This window comes from Acomys russatus, chromosome 18, assembly GCF_903995435.1.
Source record: "Acomys russatus chromosome 18, mAcoRus1.1, whole genome shotgun sequence".
NCBI classification, from domain to species: Eukaryota; Metazoa; Chordata; class Mammalia; order Rodentia; family Muridae; genus Acomys; species Acomys russatus.
The window spans coordinates 62,169,858-62,191,410 of record NC_067154.1 but is presented as its reverse complement, the minus strand read 5'-3'; the positions used below and the strand labels follow the sequence as shown (position 1 = coordinate 62,191,410).

At 47.5% G+C, this 21,553-nt stretch overlaps 1 protein-coding gene across 3 annotated transcripts in view; it reads right to left on the bottom strand.

Annotated features, from left to right (window-relative positions):
• The window catches only part of Pcca (propionyl-CoA carboxylase subunit alpha), an 842,751-nt gene that overhangs the window by 286,604 nt on the left and 534,594 nt on the right, over positions 1 to 21,553 (bottom strand). For 2 of the 3 annotated variants that reach the window (XM_051160990.1, XM_051160991.1), the window contains exon 1: positions 15,789 to 15,941. The exons of the other annotated variant lie outside the window; for it this stretch is intronic. In XM_051160990.1, the coding sequence (XP_051016947.1) occupies positions 15,789 to 15,878 (90 nt within the window). In that variant the 5' untranslated portion in view covers positions 15,879 to 15,941. Of the gene's footprint in view, positions 1 to 15,788; positions 15,942 to 21,553 lie in introns of those variants that run through there. 3 annotated transcript variants of the gene reach the window in all.

The window sequence follows — 21,553 nt, the reverse complement described above, 5'->3', positions numbered from 1 at the left end:
TTGCCACTGTGATGAGTTGCAATTTTTAGGGAAGGTTTGCAAATGGGATCACAACCCCCCAGGTTGAGAGCCACTCCCTGCTTTAAAACCAACCTCCTCCTTTCAACTGGTAGGAACATAAATTCTACCTCACAAACAGGATGGTACCTGACTCTACAAATGACGCCGAAGCCAGGCATACCATGGCACGGTCGCTCCCAGCTTCTCTTCGACCGCTCAAACTCGAGCCCTCACTAGCCTGAAGCTTGCTGTGTTGGCCTCAAACCCAGAGACCCATGTGTCTCCGCTTTTACTTAATCTTCTGGTTTTCTCCACTGGGGGAAAAAAAAGACCCCAGTATTTAATTTCTAATGCTTTAAAGATAAAAATCAGTCTTTTTCTTTCGTGTGAATGTGTGCACAGCATGTGGATGCATTTGTGCATATGCTTGTACATATGTGTGTGGAAGCCAAGGTTAAGACTGAGTGTCAGTAAAGCCAGAGCTCACTGACTGGCTTTGCTCACCCAGTGGCAGGATCACAGCTACCACCACGCCAGGATGTTTTACGTAGACCCTAGAGAGTCTAACTCACTTTCACATGCTTGGATGGCAGACACAGGCATGTTACTGACTGAGCTATTTTCACAGTCAAATTGTTAATATTGACTTCAGTTCTACCTTTAAAGTACAAATTCTAGAGCCAGACGTGGTGGCACATGCCTGCAATCCCAACACTCTGGGAGGCAGAGGCAGGCAGACCACTGTGAGTTCGAGGCCAGCCTGGTCTTACAAAGTAAGTCCAGGATACCCAAGGCTACACAGAGAAACCACAAACAAACAAATACAAATGCTGGGCTTTTTACATCCATTTGTAGCCCACCTTACCCAGTAGGACAGCTTCACAGCTGTGCTCTCAAGCTGCAGAATGCGCATCAGAGTCACTGGAAGACCTGCTGAGTAAAACTGACAGCTGGACTCCCCCGCCCTCAATGCTTAACCTCGGCAGGTCTTGGAACGGCAGCTGCAGAGTGGGCCACTGCTCTACAAGCGTGCCCGGGGAGGAAACTTGACAGCGGTGTCCAGCCAGAGGGCTGCTGGCTGGACTTCTCTTCTCTTCTGCCCTGCATTCTTGGCTTACGCACAAGCCCTACACAAGCTTGTGCACAAAGAACCTCATCAACTCACTTTCACAGAACTGGCCTCACATAGCCTGGCCTGTCAAAAAGCACCAAATTCGTAGCAACCAGCTAGAGAGGAAACGTCTACACATTTCTGTAAAAGAAGCAGCAAGTTACTTCTTGAGCTGCTAGTTGTCTTTATATAGGTCCTTGAGCTGCTAGTTGTCTTTATATAGGTCCTTTGGTTTTTTCACTGATGTGCTAGCAACAGTACGGACACCCAGTGTCGGGTTTGTACACTCACATGGTTGATCTAACTGTGCAACGCTAAGATGAGACTGAGACAGCCTCTTGCTATGGAGTCTTAGTTGCCCTATATTAAAATGTAGCTGAAGCAGACCTTGAACTCACAGCAATCCTCTTGTCTTAGCCTCCCTGGTGCTGAGTTTACAGGCATGTGCCATCATGCTTGCCTTGCAGTAAGATCTGCTTGGCTTAGATAAGATCTGCTTATCCTGATGAATTAAAGTTTCCTTACTCGTAGATGGGGACGGCTATCTGGTCTACCACTTCCTTCTCTTTCGTGACTACTATAAAAATCAGTCATTTTTTATGCCTAAGAGATATGGTTGTACACTTTTCTTTTTATGACTAGGTTTACTAATATGGCATAATGAAAGCACTAAAGCCATATTTGGCTGTTTAGCAGTCTAGGTATCAGTGAGCTTCAGGCTAATGAGATCCTGTAATGACACACTAGGCTGTCCTCCAGTCTCTATACTTCCAAATACACAAATGCACATGCAGACACGCACTCACACACATGGCTTTTCTTAAGTTTGAATGAGACACTCTAATCGGTAGATCAAGATGCTCCCAGAAACCAGAGGTTATCATAAAAGAGCACCCTGACCTCCCCACCCACCCAATAATACAGACTGTGGCCACTGCTATTGGTTTCCCCATCAGAATTAAATGGTAAGATCCTGTTGATGAAGACCCCATAGGCTCTGACCATAGGACATATTTAAAAAAAAAAAAAAAAAAGTTGGAACTGAGCTAGAAGCCTCCGTCCTGCTGCCTTGCCCTTGTAGTTAAAATAGGTACAGTGCAGGCTGCTGAAGGAGAAAAGTCAAGTCTTAGTCACCTACAGATATTGCACATGACATGAAATGAACCAGATAGACAGGATGTGACTCCTGTGTAATAATGGAAAGTCTACTATGAGGGCAGCCAAGCACTTTCTGATGGAGGCTGAAGCCCACGTCAGGGTAGAGAATCTATGGCTGGTGCCGTAAGCCTGGCCATGACCTCAAATCACAGACAACCTGTGGCTGGTGCCGTAAGCCTGGCCACGAGCTCAAATTATAGAGAATCTGTGGCTGGTTCTGTAAGCCTGGCCACGACCTCAAATTATAGAGAATCTGTGGCTGGTGCTGTAAGCCTGGCCACGAGCTCAAATCACAGAGAATCTGTGGCTGGTGCTGTAAGCCTGGCCACGACCTCAAATCACAGAGAACCTGTGGCTGGTGCTGTAAGCCTGGCCACGACCTCAAATTATAGAGAATCTGTGGCTGGTGCTGTAAGCCTGGCCATGACCTCAAATCACAGAGAATCTGTGGCTGGTGCTGTAAGCCTGGCCATGACCTCAAATCACAGAGAATCTGTGGCTGGTGCTGTAAGCCTGGCCACGAGCTCAAATCACAGAGAATCTGTGGCTGGTGCTGTAAGCCTGGCCACGAGCTCAAATCACAGAGAATCTGTGGCTGGTGCTGTAAGCCTGGCCACAACCTCAAATCACAGAGAACCTGTGGCTGGTGCTGTAAGCCTGGCCATGACCTCAAATTATAGAGAATCTGTGGCTGGTTCTGTAAGCCTGGCCACGACCTCAAATCACAGAGAATCTGTGGCTGGTGCTGTAAGCCTGGCCACGACCTCAAATCACAGAGAACCTGTGGCTGGTGCTGTAAGCCTGGCCACGACCTCAAATCACAGAGAACCTGTGGCTGGTGCTGTAAGCCTGGCCATGACCTCAAATTATAGAGAATCTGTGGCTGGTGCTGTAAGCCTGGCCACGACCTCAAATCACAGAGAATCTGTGGCTGGTGCTGTAAGCCTGGCCACGAGCTCAAATCACAGAGAATCTGTGGCTGGTGCTGTAAGCCTGGCCACGAGCTCAAATCACAGAGAATCTGTGGCTGGTGCTGTAAGCCTGGCCATGACCTCAAATTATAGAGAATCTGTGGCTGGTGCTGTAAGCCTGGCCACGACCTCAAATCACAGAGAATCTGTGGCTGGTGCTGTAAGCCTGGCCACGAGCTCAAATCACAGAGAATCTGTGGCTGGTGCTGTAAGCCTGGCCACGACCTCAAATCACAGAGAATCTGTGGCTGGTGCTGTAAGCCTGGCCACGAGCTCAAATCACAGAGAATCTGTGGCTGGTGCTGTAAGCCTGGCCACGAGCTCAAATCACAGAGAATCTGTGGCTGGTGCTGTAAGCCTGGCCATGACCTCAAATTATAGAGAATCTGTGGCTGGTGCTGTAAGCCTGGCCACGACCTCAAATCACAGAGAATCTGTGGCTGGTGCTGTAAGCCTGGCCACGAGCTCAAATCACAGAGAATCTGTGGCTGGTGCTGTAAGCCTGGCCACGACCTCAAATCACAGAGATCACAGGCCCTGGTCGGGGAAGCTAAGCTCTTGTTTTCTAAATGGACATGGTGTCTTCAAATTACCTTCAAAATAATTATTTTTAGTTCCATGAATTAGTACTTCTATCAGCTTTTTTTTTAAGAAATTAATTGCATTTCACGTGCATGTGTGTGTGCTGTCCATGTGAAGGTCAGAGTATGACTTACAGGAGTCAGTCCTCTCTGACCGTGTGGGAACCAGGAAGTGGAACTCAGGGCAGCAGCTTTGGCAGCAGGGACCTCTATTGGCTGGGCTATCTCTCTTGCAGTAGGCAGCCTTACCTGCAAAGACTCATAATTGGTCAAGGTGCTAAGGATAAGTGATTGCTGGGTGCTCCGCTCTAAGCAAACATGTGCTCCACTCCCTCCAATGTCCAGGGAAAATCCATATAAGAAAAGGTATCAAGAATTTTAGAGTCAGAGGATTGCGCAGAATTGTGAAATGCCACTGCACTCAAGAACTCACGCACGCTACAATTGCCAGCAAAAGACCTGTACAACATTGGACTATCCGCATCCCGTCACGAAAGTTTTCTCCCAGCAAACTGCTCTTTTCCTCTTGGGAGGTGTCTATTGAGATTCCATGAACAAAGTCATACAATATAGTACGTACCTTTTTGTATGTATGTCTAAAGAATCGTTCTTGGTGTGTCTTTACATGGAATTCCATCCCATCCCAGGCCAGAATCAAGTACTATTGGATTGAGCGCCAAAATATATCCCAAACCTGGACTGTTCTCACAAACTCTCCCATACTGATCTAAACAAGCCAGTGTCCGCTCTGGCTTGGGTTTCGGTAGCCGCCTGACTGTTCCCTTGCTTCCACTTTGCCCAAACAGCAGTCAGATCCTTCAAAATGTGAACGTTATTGATCAAAAACATTCATTTGGACCCCAATTTATTTGCCTGTTTGGCACTGGTGGCCAGGCCCAGGCCCAGGCCCCCATGTGTGCTAGGCAAGCAGTCTGCCGCTGTGCGTTCCAGCGCTCTGAGTCCTTGAGAATTTAACTAAATTGCTGGGGTTGGGCTGAAATGAGATCCTCCTGCCTCAGCTACCTGAGTCGCTGAGATTACAAACCTACCCTGGACCCTCAGTATGACACTGTACATGAGAGTCGAGACGACTGTGTCCTGCGCCCCCTCATTTCTCGCCATCCTCCCTCATGTGCTTTACTCCGGCCAAAGTAGGGAAGCCTGCCCCTTGGTTATGCCCAAGGCAACCCCGTCTCCCGGCGTCTGCCTCGGTATATTCTCAATCCGCGATGCTGGTCACCTAGATCATCTCATGCCGCCTGCGTTTACCTTCGTGTCCAAAGCTGGGTGTGCAAGATGCCTTCCCTTTCTCCTTAGGCAACATCTACTCCCTGAAAAAAGTTTCTAAGAAGCAAAAGCGGGTGATTCTGTTGAGACACAACCAAATGAATAAAGGAAGCCAAGAGTTCTCATGTGAGACTACGTGAATTCAATGACTTACAAGAGACCCACAACCCTGCACAAAGACGTGAACACCGTTACTGCCACGTCTGAGCTTTGTACACCTCAGCATTGCTGAGCTGTCTGCACGGAGAGGAGGCATAGGAGAGCGATACTGAGAAGGGCTGAGCAAGGTAAAACCCCCAGATAGACAGACACCCTTTGTTTGTTGTTTTTCGAGACAGGGTTTCTCTGTGTAGCCTTGGCTGTCCTGGATTCTCTTTGTAGACCAGGCTGGCCTCGAACTCACAGCGATCCGCCTGCCTCTGCCTCCCGAGTGCTGGGATTACAGGCGGCGCCACCACGCCCGGCCCAGATACACATCTTTGGTGATCAACTCCTTTAGCGGGACACCACATCCCATAGTCCCACCGCCTTGTAATAGCCTAGTCCGAGTTTCCATCCACGCAAGCGAGGGCCGGCAGCTCATGAGGTCTGACCCTCCTGACTGGCTCTAAGGAGTTGTCCTCAGATGCCCCTTCAGACGAAGCTAACACAAGGGGCACACTTAACCCAATCAAGTTGGTCGTGAAGGCTCACCGACAGTTGCCAACTTAAATAATAATTGGAGAGGTTCTTCAGATAATAACAATATACAAACAGCAGATCGTTGCAATCGACTTTTGTATGCCAAAGTAAACAATGTATGGAAGAGGGTGATCAAGGGAGAAATTTCCAACAAGGAAGATTTTGTAAGATTATTTTGAAACACTGCTACTTGGCTACAAGCATGACTAATAAAAGTCTAAGGTTAACCAGATGCTGTTGGGCAGATGCCCCGTCTGAAGCCAGGGCCGCTGTGATCACTGAACCAGGCCTATTAATGTGCTTGAGGAAGGAAGTGGAGGCTTCTGCTATCCAAAACAAAAGCAGTGTGTTTGCATATGCCACGTTATCATGTGCTGAAGCAACTAAGTACCCACACCTATGCCCACTGACTAACGGCACTGTTGAAGAAGACTTTCTTCTCACTCAAATCCAGTGGACTTACCAAATTCTTTCCCCAACCTTTATTTTTAATCCTTGATCTCTCTGTACCTGTGACACACTGTTTTACTCTCCCCTGGTCTTTGCTTTTTTGTGTTGTTTCTTTGTGGGTGGGTGGGGGGTTCATATGAGGGGTGGCATTTTTGTTTTGTTGGGTTTTGGTTTTTGTTTGCAAGACAGGACTTCTCTGTGTAGCCTTGGCTGTCCTGAAGCTCACTCTGCAGACCAGGCTGACCTCGAACTCACAGAGATCCTCCTGCCTCCCAACTGCTAGGATTAAAGGCATGCGCTACCGGCAGTTGTATTTTTTAAGATTTATTTCCTTGTATTTTATGTATATGTGTGAGTGCCTGCATGTATGTAAGTGCACTATATGCATGCAATATCCATAGAAGCCAAAAGAAATTTCCATATCCTCTCAAATTGGAGTTATGAGATGCTGTGAGCTGACATATGGGCAGCAAGAGTCACACATATTCTCAGCCACTAAGTATCTCTGCAGCCCCAATCTTTCCCTGGTCCTATCCAAGTGTGTCATAGTGCCTGAGACTCAAAAGATGCTTTGCAAATACTTTTAAATATTCTTTAAGTGAAAAGACAGGTACAACAACAAACAATGGACCAATGGATAGATGGATGGATGGAAATGACTTCTTGAACAGTCTTCCCTTGTATTATGGACTGGGTCTGAAACATGCCCCAAATGAGTCAAGAATTGAAGATTTGGTACTCAATGCCGGAACATTCACAGGTGGATCTTGAGAGTGACTTGGTCATAAGAGCTCTGACTCTAATGGTGATGTCACAATTTGATAGCATGTCTGGGGAAGCTGTCATTAGCACTATTAGTGGAAATATCCAGAGATGGGGCCTGGCTAAAGGAAGGGTGGGTTCTTGGGGGCTTTACCTTGTCTGAGACCCCTTCCTGTGACTCTGTCTCCTGTCCATCATGAGGTAGCTGCCCTGCCCCAACTCATGGTCCCTACTATGATGTTCGGCCTCACCTTAGACCCACAATAGTGGAACACTATCATGAAATAAGACCTCTGCAACCAGGAGCCAAATTAACTGGTTCTGCTTTTTATCTCTTGGGTCTCACTGCTGGTGAAGAGTCAATGTACTGCACCCTGGCAGGCTGTAGTCAAACACCTCCGTAAACCCTGTCTATCTAAAATGTTTTCCCCCAAAATTTCTATTCATATCCTTTGTTCCATTCACCTACTTACCAATATGCATGCATGGATGCATGGATGTATGGATGGATACAGGGATGGATGCATGGATGCATGGGTGGGTAGATGATGCATGTGTGCATGCGTGTATGCATGTGTGGGTGGGTGGGTAGATGCATGGATGGATGGATGGATGGATGGATATATAGATGGATGCATGAGTGGATGCATGGGTGGGTACATGGGTGGGTGGATGATGCATGCGTGCATGCATGTGTGGGTGGGTGGATAGATGCATGCATGGATGGATGTAGGGACGGATGCATGGATGGGTGGATGGATGCACACATGGACGATGGGTAAATGGAAGCATGCATGCATGGATAGATGTGTGCATAGATGCATGGAGGTATGCATGGACGGAGGGATGCATGGATGGAGGGATGCATGGACGGAGGGATGCATGGATGGAGGGATGCATGGATGGAGGGATGCATGGATGGAGGGATGCATGGATGGAGGGATGCATAGATGGAGGGATGCATGGATGGAGGGATGCATGGATGGAGGGATGCATGGATGGAGGGATGCATGGATGGAGGGATGCATGGATGGAGGGATGCATGGACGGAGGGATGCATGGATGGAGGGAGGCATGGATGGAGGGATGCATGGATGGATGGGTGGGCAGATAGATGGATGCTAGAAAAACAGCTCAATGCTTAAAGCTACTGGCTGTTCTTCCAGAGAACCAGGGATTCCATTCTCAGCACTCACATGGCAGCTCACAACTGTCTGGAACTCCAGTTCCAAGGGATCTTCTAGCCTCCAAGGGCACTGCATACATGTGGTACACAAGCATACATGTGGGCAAAACACCCATACATATAAAATTTTTTAATGAAAATAAATACATAGATAAACCACAGACCATTTAAGCAATTGTTTTTCCCTTCTCTTGATCAGAAAATGTCACCAACTTCCCCTTTTAGTTAGAACAGGGCTATTGCAATGTTTTTCTTCTGTTTTGAACTGAAGAAATAAATGATAGCCAAAGCGTAGAAGTTTAAATTACAATTGACCAGCCTCAAGCTCCAGGACAGCCAGAGCTACACAGAGGAGCCATGACTTGGAAAAAACAAAAACAAAAAAATGTACAAATGCCATCAATAATTTATTTACCAGAAATTAGTCTCTGAAATAATAAGTTTATTTACCTTTGGTCAATCCTAAAGCTACATTTAAGCTTTTTAAAAGTACAGCTTAGGTTGCAAACTGTGCTGGTGTCACATAATGAGACTGCCATTCAGGTGACAAACAAGTTATTATTGGAAAAGCAAGGCTTTGGACTCATACAGTCCAAGGTTCAGTCAACTCTGTCCTTAAATTACTTAACTGTTCAAGCTTAGTTTCCTCTCATGTAAAGCTGGAATTTCTGACCCAGCTGCCTCACAAAAGCAAGTAAAGGACTGGGGATAGAGCACTGATGAAATGCTATCCCAGCATGCTCAAGCCACTGCGTTAGCTACCCAATACTGCATAAACAAGATGTGGTGGGACGCGCTAGTCATCCCAGCACGACAAAGATGGAGGCAAGGGGATAAGAAGTTCAAGGGCAAGCTCCAGTATGAGGAGAGGCAGAGGTCAGCTGAGCCTTCAAGAGACTTGTCTCAGAGAGGGAGGGGAAGTCAAACCATTTAAAGCATATAAAAGCTCAATAAACTGTTGCAATTACCATAAAACTAACACCTTTAGCCACTGAATGTAGCTAGAAAAAAATAAAAATAAAAACAGGAATTTAAACAGAATGTGCTTTTAAAGTTGATTTACAAACCAATTAAGTAAAGAATAAATGTGAACTCAATGTGGGACAGGATAGGAATACAGCACAAATATGGGGCCATGTGAACAAGATGAAACTCTGACCTTAAGAATCCGGCCGAAACCTCTTGCCAGCTGAGAATCAATAATTCCAGCAGAATTAACCACATTTTATGTGAAAGTTGCCCACATAGACATAATATTCACTTTTATAGAGAGAATGTTAACAAAGTAGGGAATGCTAAGGGCCCTGGGGCGCACCTACTGCTGTTGTTTTTCTAAATGGACATCGAACTGGAGAGCTCAGAGGTTAAGAGCACCGAATGCTCTTACAGAGAGGATCCCGGGGGGCTCAAGTCCCAGCACCCTCACGGCAGCTCACAACCATCTGTAACTCTGCCCCAGAGGATCCAGTGCCCCCGTCTGACTTCCAGATCACAAGGCGCACACATGGTACGTAGCCATACCTGCAGGCAAAACGACAGCACATACAAGATAAAACAGTAATTTTAATTAAAAGTGGACCCTTTGTCAAACTACCTCCTAAATATTTATGTTTATATCCATAGATTGGTTGGCCCTTGGCCTTAGAGAAGTGCCTGATTCCAGTGGGTGGCAGTTGATGCAGAGGTTCGTAACCAAAGTGAGGAGAACAAGTGTCTGTCAAGTTCTCAGGCCATGACCCCTCCACAGCCTCAGAGAGCATCAGTAAAAGGGAGCAGAAAGAGCATAAGAGCAGGAAAACGGAGACCAGTGCTGTCTTCTAAGCACAGCATGGCCACTACAATCATAAACTCACAGCAGCTACCATTCCTTCACCAGACCCAGCTGTCAACATTACCCCAAGGGGAAGCCCTGAGGCCTCACTCCCCGTGGGGAGGAGCTATTTGGCAGTTAGGGTTGCTGTGGGGACTGGGGTGGCAGTTCTTTGTTGCAAACTTGAGTTAACTAAACCCACATGGATGGGTATCTTTAATCTGGGCCACACCTTCTGCAGGCAGCCAATAAGCAAGTTCTCCCTCTCCACCTCTTTGTGTCTCTGTGTGTGTGTGTGTGTCTCTCTCTCTGTGTGTGTGTGTGTCTCTGTGTGTGTCTCTCTCTCTGTCTCTCTCTCAGTCTCTCTCTATCACTCTCTCTGTGTCTGTATGTCTGTGTGTCTGTATGTCTGTGTGTCTGTGTGTCTGTCTGTCTGTCTCTCTCTCTCTCTTTCTGTCACTCTCTCCCCTCCCCCTTCCCTCCCCCCCACCTGCTCTCTCTCTCTCTCTGCCTCTCTGGCAAGTCCCACCCCTTCACTGGCATTGCAGCCTAGTTCTTTGGACTCCAGCATATACTGATGACCAGCTAGGACACCCAGCCTCACAGACTGAACAACTATTGGAGTCTTGGACCATCATTGGTAGACAGCCACTGTTGGACTAGCTGGAAGCCATTCTCCATTCTAATAGACCCTTTTAGATAGCTGATAGGTAGGTAGTAGGTAGATAGATGATAGAGAGATAGACTGGCAGATAGACAGTAGATGATAGATAATAGATAGCTAGATAGATAATACATAGACAGAGAGATAGATGGTAGATGATAGACAGACAGACAGATAGATAGATTCATTCTATTTCTTTACAGAACCTTGAATGATACAAGGAGGGAGTTTTTCTTCAGCACTGTATCCACTGCTAAATTGCTCATGTGCCAGTAAATAACACCATACCTATGTTCATACAAGATTTAGGAAAAAGAAAAAAAGAAATGACTCACACTTAAGGCTACACTTGTTTGTCCTTCAGGTCCACCCTGGCTGCTTTCCCAGATATTTTCTGGAAATCTCAAGCAAAACTAAATCGCTGTTTGTAGTAAAAATCTTAACTTACCCTGCAGCCCTTCTGACTACAGTTGTACCTCATTAGCTGTATCTGGCTTAGGGTGTCCCTCATCAGCTATATCTGACTTACAGTGTACCCCATCAGCTGTATCTGACTTACAGTGTACCCCACCAGGTGTATCTGACTTAGGGTTGTACCCCATCAGCTGTATCTGACTTAGGGTTGTACCCCATCAGCTGTATCTGACTTAGGGTTGTACCCCATCAGCCATAATCCTGTCCACTACACAGGAGTCATTCCAACATTCACTTAGCTTCCTTACAACTTTCTGAGCTATAACTTCAGAAGCCATGAAGGCAGAAGATACGACTACTGTAATGACACTAAGTTGCAACTTTCCTTCCAAAAGCCAACACACGTTCTGTGTAAGACTTGGGTAGGTCTTACTCTTTCTCATAACTCCCACATGACATCTATATGTTAAAATGTCTTGTAGTGAGCTGGGTGGTGGTGGTGCATGCCTTAATCCCAGCACTCTAAGAGGCAGAGGCAGAGGCAGGTGGATCTCTGTGAGTTCCAGGCCAGCCTGGTCTACAAAGTGAGTCCAGGACAGTCAAGGCTACACAGAGAAACCCTGTCTTGAAGAAAAAAAAAAAAAAAGGTTTGTAGTAAACTCTAGCTCTGGATCAGTCTAAAATTCTTTCCTGTAGCACAATCAAGGCTCCAGCCTTACCTAAGAAAAGGTCCCTAAAAGATCAGGGAACTCCTCAGACTGCAGAGAGCAAGAGGAACAGGGTCCTGCTGCCACTAACATATACCCTAAAGCTAAGCACATCTTTTAACTGGCTTGAAGAACATTCTAGATTTCTGAGACTAGTCAAGAGTCTAGTGCTAGGAAGTATCTGCCTTCCCTCTAGAAGGTTTACTGAGGTAAAAAGGGAGATGAGAGCAGGTAACATCAGAGTGGTGGAGTACAGTTCAAGTTCACACAAAGGGAGCACGGTGAGAAAACAAGCAGCAGCTCATCCATCATGGCAGAAGCCAGAGGAGGGATGCTTCCTGGGGCAGCGCGCTACCACCTCACATTCAGCACAAGCTATGTGCGCTAAGACGGCAACGCTGATAAGATGTAGCCGCCAGTGACACACTCAAGTAAGATGAGAGACCACATGCATCGGAGATACAACGCAGTTGGTTAGGCATGTGCCGAGCGTGCAGGCCCTGGGTTACAGCACTGCAGAAGCATAGCGGAGGTTCACGGCCATCCTTGGCTATGGAGTTCAAGGCCAGCCTGGCCTATAGGAGACCTTACCTCAAAGACAAAGGAGGGAGGTTAAAGAAACTGGCTCAGCAGCTAAGAGCACTTACTGATCTCATACAGAAGCCTGGTTCTGTCACCAGCATCCACATGGCAACTTACAACTGACTAGCTCCAGTTCCCGGGGTCCAGCATCCCCTGGCTTACTGCATGCACATGGCACAGATAAACTCATGAAAAAAGTGCGCATACTTTAAGGGGGTTGGCGGTGGGGGGGCCAGGGCGAGGTAGGTGAGATTGCTCAGAGGGTAAAGGCACCTGCTGCATAACCAAGCAACATTGTGGAAGGAGAAAACTGACTCCTGAGAGTTGTCCACTGTGTATACTCACACCCACATACACACTAAATAAATGTAATTTTAAGAGAGAGAGAGAGTGCTAGGGAGACAGCTCAGTCAGTCAAGTGCTTGCTTGAGGGCCAGAGTTTGAGCTGCTAAAAAGCCAGGTGCATCGTATCCCTAACTCTGGGAAAGCAGAGACAGGAGGCGCTAACTGGATCTAAGAACTCCAGATTCAGTAAGAGATCCTGTCAAAAAAGAAAAAAAAAGGTGGAGAGTGACTGTGGAAAACACCTGACACTGGCCTCTGGCCCCCACATGTGTGAACACACATGCACATATGCACACAAAGAAAGGTTCTGTATTACACAGTTAGAATGTGGCACAAGCATTGAAACCCATTTCCTCTGTTAGCCTGAGTCCACCTACCATGCAATAACAAGGGATTGACGCTACCACACATAATGAGACCAGCAAGCCCATGTGGTCTGATCCCTCCCCAGCATCGCGGGCTCTGCTACACGGCTCCATGGACTTTTCTCAGGCCTTTGGTTGCTCCGTTACTAGTTCTGTTCTCTTACGACACTATTTTTTTTTCCTTTTCTAGGAAAAAAGATCACCTCATCCTTCAAAAGTTATATGATCTCTTTAAGATTTTATTATTTTTTCAATTGTATGTGTATGAGTGTTTTGCCTGTGTGTGTGTTACATGCATGTCTGATGCCTTTAAAGGCCAAAGCCCCAAATGGTTGTGAGCTGCCGTGTGGCTTCAAGGAATCGAACCCAGGTCCTCTGGAAGTGCTTTTAAGGACTGGGCCATCTCTCTAGCCCCAGCTGATTGATTTTTTTTTTTTTTAACTATTTTTATTACGGCTGTGTATAGCAGAGACGTCAGAGCACAGCCTTGTAGACGCAGTTCTTTCCTTCCTCCTCCACGTGGGCTCCAAGTGTGAGCCCAGGTCATCAGGGTTTTGTGGCCATCGCCCTGACCCACTGGCCCTTGTTGACATTTTTATTTCCAAAAGTAAATATTGTTTAACTTAAGTAGCACAGTATAATTAAGAGACTGACTGTTTCCTGGAAGCTGATGGAGTAGCTCCCTGGTGCAGCTCTGCCTAAATTGCGCCAGCCCAGAGTTTGATTGCTTCCAAATTCCAGATCTGCCACTTACTGGTTCTACGGCCTTAAGCAAGTTGCCAACACTTCAGGCCTTGAGTCCATTTTTTGCAAGTGGTGCTATATTCTTACTATGAAGACTGAATGAGTTAATTCGGACCTTGGGTGTAAGGTCAAAATATTTTTGACTTGGTCAACTCAGTCCACTTTATTTTACCTCATTACTAAAACTTCTCAATAGCCTTTTAAAGTTATTGCCTCATTCCCAGAGGAGATTTTGTAAGCGCTGGAAACTGTACCCATCCCTACAGAGGAGGCATTCAATAAAGATTTTTTTTTTTAAACTATCTTTTAAAAAGCATACATCCAGTACTCAATATCCAAACCTGGTGTGGTGGTGCGTACCTATAGCGCCAGCCCTTGGAAAGGGGAGCAGGGAGGGGGTGGCAGGCATTGGAAATTTAGCTCAGTGGTGGAGTACTTGCCTAGCAAGTGCAAGGCCCTGTGTTTGGTCCCCAGCTCTGGGGAGGGTGGGACAGGGGTGAAGGTGGAATCAGGAGGCCAGGATCTTCCTTCACTACACAGCAAATCTGAGGCCAACTTAGGCTAAGTGAGGACATATCTTGAGAAAACAAACACTGCAGAAGAAGAAGAAATATACAAAGTAGTATGCAATCGCCCATACTCCTCCGCCACAAATCATTTCATAAGTAGATGCGTCAGAGTCTTTGCCAGAGCAAGCACACAGATTAGATGGTTACAGGATGATAAAAATTGAAAAGAACAAAAGTTGAGTAGCAACACAGAACAGTGACAGCTATTATTCTGACGATGACAGCAAAAAACACCTTCCAGTCCACACTGCCTCAGCGGGCCTGGCTCCATTTCTTAAAAAGAATAAAGTGAGCTAGGCGTGGCAGGACACACTGCGCTCAGGAGGCAAAGGCAGGCAGATCTCTGTGAGTTTGAAGCCAACCTGGTCTACACAGAGTGTTCCAGAACAGCCAGGCCTATTATACAGAGACTTCTTTCGAAGAAAAAAAAAAGAAAAAGAAAAAGTTGAAATGCCAACTCAAGTTTCAATGACCATAAACCAAACGTTGTAGAGACCATTTTAAAGTCGTCCCCCCCCCCCCCAATGCCTTGGTGGTAGGGAAGGATTTGAAACAGATACAGTCTATGTACCCTAGCCTGGCCTTGAACTCACAATCCTTCTACCTTGGGCCTTTCCAATAGTGTGATTACAGGTGCGGAACAAAGATGACTGAGTGGCAGGGAAGCCTAGCAGGCACACTCAACTAGCTCTCAAAGGGTTTTCAGGAGACCTTCGTTTTAAGAAACTTGTTCAAGTGACTTAGTAAATCTACTTTGAAAGTTAGGGAAATCAGTGCCGGCAAGTGACAACGCATCCCATACGGAAGGAGAAAGGAGGTAGGTACTCCAATCTGTGAGCCAAGAACCGTCACCGTGTGTGACTACTTAGTTTCCAATCAGAAGGTGCATTTCTCACGTGGTATACACAGGGTTGTCATATGTATAGTTTAGGCAGGCTTTCGAGAGTCACTCTGCACCTTCACGTGCACCCTTGCCGACAATCTTGACTGACTTAGCGCAGCACTTTCAAACCTAGTACAGACTCAACAGCCTTCACTTATACAAACAGCAACCCACAGTGCCCCTCCAAAGTCGCTGCAAGTCACGGCAAGAGAGCACGCGAGCACAGGCGCCGCTGGCTAGAAAGTTGCAAGAGAAGCCAAGCACCCCGACACACTGGGATCCCAGCCGCCCCGGCCAGCCTGGAAGAGCGCAGGAACGGTTGGGCCCGCTGGTGCCAGCAGCACCCCCGGGGAGGAGCGTTCTCCCGGGGATGCCCGGGCCAGGAATGCAGTGTGAGCGCAGCCGGCTCGGGCCCGGGCCGTGGAGGGGGAGGGGGCAGCCGGGACGCGCCCCGGGTGTCAGTCGCCTGGTTAGCTCGGGCAGCCAGACCCCGGAGAGCCCGGACACCCACCGCTCACCTTCAGCGCCCACAGCAGCCGCTGCGGGGACCGCTGCCAATGCCGCCTGGCCGCCAACTGCGCCACGGTCCCGACCCACGGTCCCGCCATTGTCGACCCAGCAGACAGGCCCGCCGCTGAACTCTCACCCCCGTCAAGGGGCGGGGAAGGGGAGCGCCCGGGATGCAGCCAATCGGGAGCCCCGATTCTAAGCTCCGCCCCCCGTACGGGGGAGTCGGAGGAAGGAGCTGGACCGGTAGCGGCAGCGCTCCGGACAGACCCGGGGAGAGAAGCGCGCTAGGACCCGAAGGGAGCCGACCACGGATTCCCCCGCCGCTGCTAGTCCCGGTCTCCCGGCGCGGAACGGCGCACTTGCGCTCGCCCACAGCGGCCAAAGACGCACCGCTGGGCAGTCGGGTGCGCCCGCGCCCTTTTTTGTGTATGTTCTCGCTGGATAATTTAAGGCAGATCTCACCACCAGCGAGCGTCTCTGTATCTGGGCTGGTGCTCAATGGCTTTGCCTGTCCTACAGGAGCAGCTCCAGAGTCTGGAAGGCCAGCAGCCGCCGCCGGAAAGACAAACGCAACAAGTTTGCGGATAGGTCTCAGGTGGAGTAGGAACACAGGTGGCAAAGGATGACCCATCAAGAAACCGGTTTTCCTCATCCTTCCCTCTCGCTACTGCCCTCACCACCGGTTTTGTTCTTCGGATTTAGGGGGTGTTTTTGTTGGTTGTTGTTTTGTTTGCTTGTTTGTTTTGTTTTTTGAGACAGGGTTTCTCTGTGTAGCTTTGGCTGTACTGGACTCACTTTGTAGACCAGGATGGCCTCACAGCGATCTGCCTGCCTCTGCCTCCCAAGTGCTGGGACTAAAGGCATGCGCCACCACGCCCTGGCTCTTGTTGGTTGTGTTTTAAGGTCCTGCAGAGATTCCTTCGGTGAGAGGGGCCTGTAGTGAAAACTCAGGACTGTGCCATGAAAAGAGAAGAGGGTGGGTCTATGCCATGTGATTTGTCACGCTTATTACTCCCAAAGCCTGTTAGCAACGTCTGAAAACAATTATCCTCACATTCCATCCAATTCTCTTTTTTTTTTTTTTAATTTTTTTTATTTTACACATATGAATGTTTCGCCTGTGTGCAGACCACGTGCCGCCATTGGAAGTCAGAAGGCGGCATTGACCCCCCTCCCCCCACCCCGGAACTGGAATTACAATCACAAGGAGTCGAATTCAGAACAGCCAGTGCTCTTAAACGCTGAGCCATCTATCTCTCCAGTCCCTTCATCCGATTTTCTATTTGTGAATGGTGGGGCAGGTAGTCGGGGAACAGAGGCCTTACCGTGTGCAGAAGTAGAAGCTCATCCTCAGAATTGTGAAGGCGTCTTCGGGTCACACACTGCAGCTTTCAGGTGGCACTTGAGAAGTCCAGTGCCATCTCATTCTTGATCTTCCATTTCTTGTTGGACAGTAAATAATTGGAGCCATTAAGAGTACTGACTGCTCTTTCAGAGGACCCACGTTCGTTTCCAGCACCCATATGGTAGATCACAATTTAATTGCCTGTAACTCCAGTCCCTGGGGACCTGACACCATTTTTCTGGCCTCTGTGAGCATTGAATACATATGGTGTATGGACAAGTCACACTTGCAGGCAAAATACGCATTCACATAAAAATAAAGAAAAGAACACAATTTTGCTGGGCAGTGGTAACACACACCTTTAATCCTAAGGCAGAGACAGGTGAGTTCTCTGTGAGTTCAAGGCCGGTCTGGTCTATAAAGCAAGTTCCGGGACGGCCAGGGCCTCACAGAGAAACCCTATCTAGAAAACAAAACAAAAACAATGCGTGGTGGCTGGAATGAGATGCCTCCCATAAGTCTCAGGCATTTGAATAGTTGGACCCCAGATGGCTGAGGAGGAGCAGGAAGTACGGCCTGGCTGGAAGAAGAGTGCCACTGCGAGCAGGTTCTGGAGTTTCAAAAGACTCCTGCCGTTTCAAGTTACTTCTCAATGCTTCTAGCTTGTGAGTGGAGATGTGATCCCCAGGCTGTCGCTCCAGTGCCATCTCTGCCTGCCTGCCACCGTGATGGTGACGATAGCCTCCTGTGCTCCAGGAATCATAAGCCCTTCCCTCTGTAAGCTACTCCGGCTGTGGCATTTTGTCATGGCAAATAGAAACGGCACTAGAACAGTACAGAGTACTGAGAAGCCACACCCTCAGCAAACAGCAAATTCACCTTTCCCTGGGAGACCATCAACTCTGCACTATGTATACTTGAAACTGAGCAAAGGTTAAATGCAGGTTTCTAAGAACCATATTCCATAGCCATGCTGGCTATAATGGCCCACTTCCCTGACCTAGCCTGACCAACATGGGAAGTGAGCAGAAGGGAAACTGTATGTGATTCTGGCCATGAAGGGTAGGCCATGAGGCAGAGGTTTACTTGTCCCGGATAACTATTAGAGATGCTAGACTCGAAGCCATGTCTCCCAGAACACTCTCACCTCTGTTTCCTAGATTAGAGTTAACCAAAAGATGAATCTGAGAAATTATTAAGCCAATCTGTGACCACCACTCCCAGTCTTAAGGTATGGAACATTATTTCCTACAAGTCTTGTTAGTGCTTAGTCTTCACTTCGCCTTCAGCTAAGTGTTCCAACTCTTGCCCCTGCTGACCATAGGCCACCATAAAAGACTGCTTGGCTGAAGCCCCACAAAGGTGACAGCGAGACTGAGATAACTGTTTCTCACTGGCCCTCCGATGAAATCCTTTCTGACAGTCCCAATTAGCAGGCAATAATTCTTAGCTTCCCTTGCTCACCCCTGCCAAGACTTCAGGCAGAACCATTTTGTCTCCTTTATCTGATTAGGGAAATCAGATAGCTGTCTTCTTAGTACATATTTACTTAGAACATATTTACTTCACTGGTTCCAGTCAGAAACAGAGAGTGCGGCGCATGGTAGCGCACACCTTTAACCCCAGCACTCAGGAGGCAGTGGCAGACAGATGGCTGTGAGTTCCAGGCCAGGCTGGTCTACAAAGCAAGTCCAGGACAGCCAGGGCTGCACAGAGAAACTTTGTCTCAAAAACAACAAGCAAGCAAACAAAAAGAAATAGAGAGGTGTGGCCTCCTTCTGCGAGGGGCTTACCATTCATCCTGCGAGGAGCTGACAAGATGGCTTTAGGAAAGTACCTACCACCAAGCCTGAGAACCTGAGTGTATAGAATCCAAATCAGGGAAGGAGAGGGCCAAGTCCACAAGTTGTTCTCTGACCATCACATGCATGTCATGGGATATGCGCACGCGTGCGTGCACACACACAATTTTTCAATCTGAAGAATACAAAGTAGTGACTGAAGAAAAATGATAATATCTGGTTGTATTTGTGTGTGTGTGTGTGTGTGAGACAGAGAGAGAGAGGGAGGGAGAGAGAGAGAGAGAGAGAGAGAGAGAGAGAGAGAGAGAACACAGTCACATTTCGCCTTCATGAATATATGTGCATCACAGGTGTCCCTGGTGCCTGTAGAGATTAAAAGGCACCAGATCCTTAGAACTGAAGTTACAGGCAGTTGTGAGACACCATGTAGGTACAGGGAATAGAGTCTGAATCCTCTGAAAAAAAGCAACAGTGCTCTTAACTGTTGAGCCATTTCTCCAGCCCTGAGAAGACCCAATTGTACAAAACTCCAAGTAAGCCCCTTCTAAAACAGCCCAAGAGATGCCGGGTCACGTGCTCAGCTATTCCTGAATAGCGACCCTAGGGGATTCCTGAAGCCTTGAGTAGTCATGTTTTAGATCAGGGGACTTTCTCATCCTGGCCACAACTTAGTAGATAGCAATATTGGCCTAACTATGGCAATCTGCAAAGTTCTCAGATATGCTTGGAGACCCCAACCCCACCCTCACATTTCTGTCCACAGTTCTTTTCATGGGGGCAAATGGGAGCTTGTTAACCACAGGCCTTGAGGTTGACTATCTAACTAAATCCTCTAACTCTAGAGAACAAGCAACATTGTAAACACTGATGATCGGAAGTTACTTGTTTGCTCTTCCTAATAGGTGTAGACTCAGGAGAAACCTAACTCTTTGTGTCCCAAAAGATTAAGTCGCTACAAAGTCGCTACAAAGTCTAATTTCTGCTTCAGATAAGGAAAGTGGGTAAAACACTGCACGGTAAATACTCGGTGGGTGGTCTGAATGTGTTTCGAGCCTTGGACTCTGTAAGGTGGCACTTGCCTTAGGCTCTGTACCAGATAAGACAGTTGATGAAGATGACGATCCAGCTGGCAGCAGAGCAGGCAAAACACCCTGACGGTGTGAGGCCAGAGCCTGTGTAAGCCCCTACACTGCTGCCTTCAACTGTAGCTTCTAATTTTCTTTCTTTTTTATTTAAATAATTTATTCAGATTACATCTCAGCTGTTATCCCTTCACTTATATCTTCCCATTCCCCCACCACCACCACACCCTATTCCTCTCCCCTAGGTCTGTGACAGAAGGAGACCTCCTCCCCCACCATATTGTTACAGCCTATCAGGTCTCATCCTGGTAGCCTGCTTACCCTTCCTCTGAGTGCCACCAGGCCTCCCACCAAGGGAAGGTGGTTCATGTCAGAGGCAGTCGTCATTCTCCACACAACTGTGGAGAATGTGCTGTCTGTTGGCTAGATCTGAACAGGGGTTCTAGGGTTCCTGCGCAGGCATTGATCTTAGTTGGTACAGTAGTTTGAGCAAATCCCCCTGCATCCAGATCCGCCAGCCTTGATGGTCTTCTTGTAAGTTTCTAGGACCCTCAGGATCCTTCTATTTCCCCATTCTCCCTTACCTCTCTCATCTAGAATCCCAATAGGAAGTCCCAGCATCTACCCCAGTCCCCTACTAAACAAAGACTTTCAGGGGACATCCCTGTTGGGCTAGTGTCCAACTATAAGTGAGTATATACCATGTGTATCTTTCTGGGTCTGGGTTAACTCCCTCAGGATGATCATCTCTAGTTCCATCCATTTGCCTGCAATTTTCAAGATTTCCTTGTTTTTAGTAGCTGAGTAGTATTTCATAGTGTAAATGTACAATTTCTTTATCCATTCTTTGACTGAAGGACATTTAGGTCATTTCCAGGTTCTGGCTATTATGAATAAGGCTGCTATGAACATGCTTGAGCATATGTCCTTATTGTGTGGTGGGGCATCTTTTGGGTATATGCCCAGGAGTGGAATAGCTGGGTCTTGAGGTAGACCTATTCCTAGTTTTCTGAGAAAGCGCCAGATTGATTTCCAAAGTGGTTGTACAAGTTTGCCCTTCCACCAGCAATGAAGGAGTGTTCCCCTTTCTCCACATCCTCGCCAGCATGTGCTGTCACTTGAGTTTTTTATCTTAGCCATGCTGATGAATGTAAGATGGAATCTCAAGAGTTATTTTGATTTGTGTTTCTCTGATGACTAAGGACATTGAGCATTTAAGTGTTTCTCAGCCATTCGATATTCCTCTGTTGAGAATTCTCTGTTTAGTTCTGAACCCCATTTCTTGATTGGGTTGTTTGGTTTGGTGGTATTTAATTTCTTGAGCTCTTTATATATTTTGGATATTAGACCTTTGTCAGATGTAGGATTGGTGAAGATCTTTACCCAGTCTGTAGGCTGTCACTTTGTTCTGTTGACAGTGTCTCCTGCCTTACAGAAGCTTCTCATGTTCAAGAGGTCCCATTTATTAATTGTTGACATTAAGGCCTGGGCTGTTGGTGTTCTGTTCAGGAAGTTGTCTCCTGTGCCAATGTGATCCAGGCTCT